Source organism: Cyprinodon variegatus, unplaced genomic scaffold, assembly GCF_000732505.1.
Source record: "Cyprinodon variegatus isolate N-32 unplaced genomic scaffold, C_variegatus-1.0 Scaffold296, whole genome shotgun sequence".
NCBI lineage: Eukaryota > Metazoa > Chordata > Actinopteri > Cyprinodontiformes > Cyprinodontidae > Cyprinodon > Cyprinodon variegatus.
In genome coordinates this window covers 694,021-702,226 of record NW_015150749.1, presented here as the reverse complement: position 1 = coordinate 702,226, position 8,206 = coordinate 694,021, and the positions used below count along the sequence as shown (strand labels likewise).

Below are 8,206 nucleotides of genomic sequence, written 5' to 3'. Positions count from 1 at the left end.
TTTTTTTAAAACAGCAGAAAATTGATAGAGTCTATTTGCTGATTTAAAGCTTTAGATTTAAAGCTTTAGGCTTCCTGAAAGCAAAATGCAGCACTGTACTGTTGCTAAATGAAACAGTCTCTCCATGTTTTGCAATCTGATAACAGACCACTTTGGACCAGAAGATTGAGTTACTTTTAAATTCAAGGCCACATTCCCCCCTCTGTATTAAATCCTACATCAGAGAACCAAAACATATGTCTGATCAGGTAAGGGTCAGTATCTGTTTTGTTGCCCAACTACTTTAAGCTTAGTTAGCTCTCCTGAATAAGGGGAGCTCTGACTGCTGAACTCTGGGTCAGAAAACTCTTGGATCCAACCCCTTCGAGTTATATAGACATGTTTTTGATAAGGGCAGATCTCACCAAGCATCAATAAACACCAAGTGCTGCATATGGACCTGAAATCATTAAATATACCTATAATTAAGCCACATCTTTGAGTCAAAAGTTATGCAGTGTTGCAACGAAAAACTAAGATGTCCTACCTCCGAATGGCGTCACTAATCTGACTGATCTCTTTTTCTGCCAGATCAAGTTGGTCTTTTCTTCTCTGCAGAAAGGCCTGCATCTCAGCGAGATTTAATGCTTTTCTATGAATCTGTAAAACCGTAAAAAAAAAAAAAAGAGCTAAACTTACTACCAAGGAAGAAATAAATTCAAACATTTAAATAACTTCACCGAGATGTAAAACAAATCCACATATGTAGATGTTTTTTTTTTAATACATTTTGCTTTTTTAATCTTCCCCCCTCATATTACCGTTTGTTCACTCTCCACTTTTGTTTTGCGCACAAGACAAAATCTCTTCCAGATGGATGGTTTCAGCATTTTTGGCATATTTTCTGGAGCATCCAGCTTTTCCATGGCTTTGAGAAGTTGACTGAGTCCATCAGGAGAAGCGGAGTCAGTCAGGTGACGCTGCTTTAAGAAGTTGGGTGGGTTTCCAGTCTGGGCCCTCAAAACTTGAACCCTGAAAATACTCATGGTAGTCACAACTTTAAAGAAAACCTCTATTAGACAGCTGATGAATGGAAATGGTTGCATACATACTTTGGTCTACATTTGAACAGCTTGTAAAGCTGCTTGACCATGTTGTTTGGCACGTCTGCAAAGTCCCTCCTAAACTGTTTATCCAGAACCTTTGGATGATGAAATAAAATCCGATTATCACTAGGACTGTGTTTTTAATTTATTTTTTTTAATTATCATTTTATTGACAGGCTTACTTTGTCTTCAGCTACAATTCTGTCATATTCACACTGAAACTGTTTCACCTCCTCCTTATATGTCCTCAAGGCTATCGCCATTTTCATCTGTCAGAAAAATACAGTTTTGGCCAGTCAGCCTGACACATGTACCTGTTGCTACACACCCCATTGTCAAATTAACTATAAGGGATACAAAGGTGATGGACTGGAATACATACAAATAATTCTGCCAATTTTAATAAATTGATTCTAGCACAGGCGATTAATACATTCCTGCAGCATTAGGGTGCAACTTTTCCAACCTTGTGTGCAGACGCCTGTTCAAGTTTTAGCTTGAGCTTCTGCTCTTGAGTGTCCAACTGCTCAGCCTTGATCACTGTATAATTCAGGTTGATGATCTTCATCTCTTCCTGTCAAAACCACACTCAGAACTTAATCAAACATAAGCAATGGGTTGAATGCATACATAGGTCACACTTTTCAGTTGATGGTTGTAAAAGGTTTGATAATCAGTTAGAGATTTCCTAGCAATCAAACGCTCTTGGATAAAAGACATTGAACCTTGTGTTTTTAATGGGGATCAAGTTTGGAGAGGATCCAGTGGGATGAACACTTTTAAGAGACTTTTTACAAACTTACCTGATCTATAGCTATTGTGCATTTGAGTTTCTTTTCCTCAAGCTCTGCAAGCATTTTGTCAAAGTTTTCAGTTTTATATTTGATGGATTGCTGCAGAGCTTTCATTTCAATTTCAGGCGCCTGCAGAGCCAGAGTTTCCAAATGATTACTTTTGCTCTAGAATGTTGATAATCAAATATGAAATTGCATAAGCAGAACTATATGCATGTAAATATATTTTCTTATTACCTTTATACCGTCCTCTTTATCGAGATCTTTGAAGCTCCTCTCATTTTCTTTGCATACTTCTCTCTCCTCGATGCAACACTGAGTTTCAGCTTTGGTCAAAACAAACTCAGGAGGAGGCATTTCCTGTGAAGTAGAATCAAAATAAACCATGTGCTCATCATGCTGTTTGGTCTAATTCTGCTCACACAGCCTAAAAAGAAAAAGGTTGAACTGTTTTAAAACAAATGAGCAGTTTTAGCCCATAGATCAGATTAGATTAGATGAGCTAGATTAGATTTATCTCTGAACAAAAATAAATAAAAATAAGAAATAAATTAGGGAATAATAAGAAGAATATAATTTGAAATGTGGTTCATTGATTCATTTAGAGGCCTCATGTACCATTTACATATGAAGATATATATTCCGTTTTCTCTCTGATTTCTGTCCACTTGGATCAATTTAAGCCAGACACTACACTAAAACTTGTAATGCTATGCTTCAGAAATAATAAAAGCCATTCACTCTTCAAAGATACACTAACATAATAAGGTTAGATGTTGTTTAAAGCATTTAGAAAAACTAAACCTATGAGTGCCTGTGTAACAGAGATGAGATTCATTCTGAAATCTTTTCTAAATTTAATGCTTAAAGCTAAGAGGAAATTACAAGGCACATTATCTGACCTGCTATGGATTGATTGACCACTCATTGAACAGAACATTTTTACCTTTTCTAAAATGTTCTCATTTTTCCTTTTTTTCCCTTTCAAATAGGCAGTTTCTGTTGACCATTATAAATAAAGTCCATGAAAAGTAATGATTAAAAAGGTCACATTTTCCCAGTTTATGGATTTTTTTGTCCCTCTTTCGCAGGATGATGAGATCAAGGAACCAATCTTTCATAAAATACTAGAGCAAAATAAAATACTCTAGTCTACTCTATTTCAACATTGCAGATAAAAGTAAGAAATTTATGAATCTTGATGGAAAACACACAAAAAAAACTCCAGTGTTTATCATGAAGGCATACGTGTGCAGTCAGGTGGTTCTCAGTCGCCAACCTCCGCCTCTCTTCTTCTTCTTCTTCTTTCTGCTCCAGGTTGAGGTATTTCTCTGCCTTAATCTAAAGTGGGACAAAGGCAACATCTCACGATAACAATTACATAGCAGCTCACATCTCAGCACAGGAGAACAAACAAACAATCCACAGAGCAGTTCTACAGCCCCTCATGCTTGGTTGAATTTTAAATGAACCATGTCCACTGCTGGGACATTAAATGATGATAGTAACCTCAGAGTCGTCCAAAGTGAACAGTCTCTCTGGCCACTCGCTGTCGGTCAGACTGGGCTCCCACAGCTTCTGCTCTATGTCTAGTTTCAGCATGAGTTCCCGGATCCTTTTGTTCCCGTCCTTCACATGTCTGAGCACTTCCAATTTCCCCCTGTGCAGAGCTTCGAAATCTGAGTTGAAATCCATCTTGATGTCATAAACCAAATCCTGTGTTCAGAGGTGACAGAATGTATTTCTAATTAGGATGTGGACAGTAACAATAATAAACTGAAGCTGGGCATCTGACTCATTCTTTAAACCACAAGTTTAAACACTATGTATACACAATGAATAAAATGTTCAGGAAGAAGACAGGTTCTGTGTTCCTGCGCGATTCGATTAGAAAGAAATGTGTGTAAAATAAAAATCAACATTACAGTGAAACAAGGGGCTGGCGGCCCCCTGGTGCTTCAAAACAGAGATAACATCATGAGGAAAGAACAGTCTGTGGAGAACATCTGAAGACATTAACCAGAATTATGTATTATGGTTGATGAATGTTGGGCTTTTTTTTCTATTTTCTTTGCTGGCTGTGACACAGTTTTCCCCTCTGGGATAATACAATAAAATAATAAATAAAACCCTAAACATTGAAAAAAAAGTTAGAATCTTGTGGTAGGAAGCCCAATCCATTGACCCTAGTAAACAGTTTAAAAAGCAGCTTTATTAAATACAACGGAAATGTACAAAAATAAAATTAAAAATTGTTAAAAACTCCTGATATTTTTTTGCACCTGAGCAATAAAAATGGTTTAGGTAAACCTAACTGACCTAAAGCAGGAAAATAACATGCAAGATAAAAATAAATCATAAAAAATAAAAGATTGCATCTTTTTATACATTTTAAATATTACATCTAAGTCTCCAACAATGACTACAGGTCCTTTTTCAGGATGTTTGCCACTGGCTTCCGAAAGCACTGCAGACTTTAAATGAAAAATATGCCCTTTTTTTTTACCACAATTTGACAGACCTGTAACAATATGATCTGGTTGCTCCTCTGTTCGATAGTTTTCAAGCTGAACTGGTTGTAGAGGTAAGGATTGAAATATCCTAGCTGGGCTGAAATGCTTCCACTCAGAGCTGTGCTCTCTGCCCCATGGCCTTCCTCCTCCACTGGCTCTTCCTCCGGTTCGCTGTCACTTTTCTCCTGGCCACTCAGCTGCATGTTAAAGTTGTGGGACAACAAATGTTACAGCAAAACATAAGCTCCGAATTTGCGGCAAGAAGATTATAAACTATAGAATCAAAGAATAATGCAATTAAGGGAATTATTTCAGAAGCCTGCTTTCAACCACACAGTTATAAATCTCCAAACATTTCAACAGCCTTGGACTGCCGTGTTTTCAAGTATTTCAACAAGGCTGCAGCAGGGACAGTTCAGAAAGGGTTGAGGTTCAAAGCTAAAGCTTGTTTCTCCAAACTAAACTAGCTTGTACCTAAATAATTTTGCCTAAAAGATTTTCCAGAGAGACATATAAATAAAGTTTCCCTGCTATTCTGTTTAGAAAACATTTCATTCTTACCTCACAGCCACAACAGCAAACATGGATCTAATTATCTAACTCATCACATGTGAATCGCTTTGCCTCATCAAATAGAATCTAGGCCAGCAGTTTTATTTACCCTGTTTGCAGCCATTTCATTCTTCCTTATATTTTGAACCCTATGGAGGTCCTCCAACTCCTTCTCTGTTCTCTCTTTGAGGGGATAGTTCTTCACTTCCATTTCAGAGTGGAAGGCCTGTGGGTGACAGAAAATCTTAATTCAAAGCTAAGAGATATGAGAAAAGGTCTCATTTCATAAGAGCTGACCATGATGCTCCTGGGTTTGACCATAAAGGAATCCCAGCATTCCCTCTTCATAACATCATAGAGGTGACGGTTTTTTGCAATGTCCAGCTGAATTTCCGCCCTCACCTGCACAAGGGAGCGACATTAAAGATCATTTTTGAAAGGATTATTTAGGATCAATGGCAATAATGTTTTTTGAGCTTGCAGGACCTTCTCAGCTTCCTCCTCCACCATGGCATCCATTGCCCTCTGCCCCTCCACATCCAAGTTAAACTCTTCAATAGGGACATGCTCATTTTCAAGCATCAGTTTTTGAAGCTGACAGCAAAACAAAAAGGCATATTTCACACATCTTAAGAGAGAAGAATCAAATTCAAATGTAGATTGTTTGTTTTTCCATTGTTAACATCTGTCTATTTACTAGCAAATCAAATGCTGGAAAATCCTTTTTTTTTTTTNGCCTTCCTCCTCCACTGGCTCTTCCTCCGGTTCGCTGTCACTTTTCTCCTGGCCACTCAGCTGCAGGTTAAAGTTGTGGGACAACAAATGTTACAGCAAAACATAAGCTCCGAATTTGCGGCAAGAAGATTATAAACTATAGAATCAAAGAATAATGCAATTAAGGGAATTATTTCAGAAGCCTGCTTTCAACCACACAGTTATAAATCTCCAAACATTTCAACAGCCTTGGACTGCCGTGTTTTCAAGTATTTCAACAAGGCTGCAGCAGGGACAGTTCAGAAAGGGTTGAGGTTCAAAGCTAAAGCTTGTTTCTCCAAACTAAACTAGCTTGTACCTAAATAATTTTGCCTAAAAGATTTTCCAGAGAGACATATAAATAAAGTTTCCCTGCTATTCTGTTTAGAAAACATTTCATTCTTACCTCACAGCCACAACAGCAAACATGGATCTAATTATCTAACTCATCACATGTGAATCGCTTTGCCTCATCAAATAGAATCTAGGCCAGCAGTTTTATTTACCCTGTTTGCAGCCATTTCATTCTTCCTTATATTTTGAACCCTATGGAGGTCCTCCAACTCCTTCTCTGTTCTCTCTTTGAGGGGATAGTTCTTCACTTCCATTTCAGAGTGGAAGGCCTGTGGGTGACAGAAAATCTTAATTCAAAGCTAAGAGATATGAGAAAAGGTCTCATTTCATAAGAGCTGACCATGATGCTCCTGGGTTTGACCATAAAGGAATCCCAGCATTCCCTCTTCATAACATCATAGAGGTGACGGTTTTTTGCAATGTCCAGCTGAATTTCCGCCCTCACCTGCACAAGGGAGCGACATTAAAGATCATTTTTGAAAGGATTATTTAGGATCAATGGCAATAATGTTTTTTGAGCTTGCAGGACCTTCTCAGCTTCCTCCTCCACCATGGCATCCATTGCCCTCTGCCCCTCCACATCCAAGTTAAACTCTTCAATAGGGACATGCTCATTTTCAAGCATCAGTTTTTGAAGCTGACAGCAAAACAAAAAGGCATATTTCACACATCTTAAGAGAGAAGAATCAAATTCAAATGTAGATTGTTTGTTTTTCCATTGTTAACATCTGTCTATTTACTAGCAAATCAAATGCTGGAAAATCCTTTTTTTTTTTTTCTTAGCATTTATTGCATCCAAACTGAATGTGCATTATTTTTGGTCTATAGCTCATCAACAAAAGACATGGGTGTAGATGCACTAATTGAAAAAAAAGGATCAAGATTTGGGACATAAGCTTTGAAAATTTGATTTAGATCATTTTGTAAATCACTGCTGGACGCATTAATATTCTATATAAATATTATATACATTCTTTAGATGCAAAACCACTGCCTCAATCAAATAACCTATTACACAATTTTCTCTTTAGTCTCTGTAATTACATTGTACCTTGTTGAGTATCTCTTTAAGTGTGGGGGGAAAAATGTTATACCAAACAAATGGCAACAAAGAACCCACTTACAGCCTCCCGTATACTTGTCATCTCTTCTCTCAGGTATGTCTTTGTTTCTGCACACTTCTCATTGTCTTCTCTTACAATCTGTTGAAGATATAATAGGAAACATACATATAAATTGTTCTGCAAACAACTAAAGCAAGAAAGAACCATCTTTTCAGCTTTTGCAAATTCCCCTACATATGATATAGCAAGACCTTATTATTGGTTTATCTTTATGTTGAGCCTTTGTCAAGTGGAAAGATGCAAACAGGTCTTTTAATGCCTCTGTAATTATTTATCCCTCCTACTCTGTAAAGAACCATAAATCAAACTACAACAAGATGAAAGGTAGTGCCAACAATAAACAGCTCTCTCTGAAATCACACTCATGGGCCAGGCCCTTTAATGCTTATCTGTTGAGAAAAAAGATAAATATCTAAACATACTTTAACATGTTCTACATCCTTATCATTATCACTGATATAACAGGGATTCACTCACAGCTTCTTGTCTCTTTTCCTTCCAGGTTGAGTTTGAGTTTTGAGCAGGGGAAATGTAACTTGCATCTCGCTCCCTCGCATCAATCAATGTTGCACAACTGACCTGTACAACGTAAACAATATATAGGAAATCTGAGATTAGACTTGGTCAACATTTATTGTCATTTCGTCTACATAGAGTATATACAAAACGACATTTGATTTTGTACAGCTTTTATGACATTTCCATTTCTTAAAGTGCAGCAGTAATCAAATGTAAACAGTGTGGGAGAAAAAAAAACACATTGATATTGAAGTTCAGAGCATTAAATACATATGGTACATTTTGGGGGGTGTTTTGGAGATGCAGAGTAGCTAAGCACATTTCCTTTGGGAACAATCAAAATCTGAAAAGGTACCTGATGCTTTAGATTTGATCCATTCTATCATTTATAAGCAGCCATGCAACCATAATACACACACACAAACACATAGGATGGAAACTAATTTGGCAGGTTAAAGCAGCCGGAAGAAGTTTGAACTTATAATATCCTCAACTCTTCTTCCAGCATCATC

At 37.2% G+C, this 8,206-nt stretch overlaps 1 protein-coding gene across 1 annotated transcript in view; it reads right to left on the bottom strand.

Annotated features, from left to right (window-relative positions):
- Positions 1–8,206, bottom strand: part of cfap43 (cilia and flagella associated protein 43) — a 24,381-nt gene that overhangs the window by 2,925 nt on the left and 13,250 nt on the right. The window contains exons 19-37 of the mRNA XM_015383846.1: positions 7,653–7,754; positions 7,176–7,253; positions 6,581–6,688; positions 6,392–6,496; positions 6,204–6,320; positions 5,657–5,739; positions 5,431–5,572; positions 5,242–5,346; positions 5,054–5,170; positions 4,401–4,589; positions 3,389–3,595; positions 3,128–3,220; positions 2,117–2,239; positions 1,889–2,008; positions 1,552–1,659; positions 1,268–1,354; positions 1,092–1,180; positions 801–1,011; positions 527–639 (exon numbers count right to left, since the gene is read on the bottom strand). Coding sequence (XP_015239332.1) covers positions 527–639; positions 801–1,011; positions 1,092–1,180; positions 1,268–1,354; positions 1,552–1,659; positions 1,889–2,008; positions 2,117–2,239; positions 3,128–3,220; positions 3,389–3,595; positions 4,401–4,589; positions 5,054–5,170; positions 5,242–5,346; positions 5,431–5,572; positions 5,657–5,739; positions 6,204–6,320; positions 6,392–6,496; positions 6,581–6,688; positions 7,176–7,253; positions 7,653–7,754 — 2,297 coding nt within the window. The remainder of the gene's footprint in view (positions 1–526; positions 640–800; positions 1,012–1,091; positions 1,181–1,267; positions 1,355–1,551; positions 1,660–1,888; positions 2,009–2,116; positions 2,240–3,127; positions 3,221–3,388; positions 3,596–4,400; positions 4,590–5,053; positions 5,171–5,241; positions 5,347–5,430; positions 5,573–5,656; positions 5,740–6,203; positions 6,321–6,391; positions 6,497–6,580; positions 6,689–7,175; positions 7,254–7,652; positions 7,755–8,206) is intronic.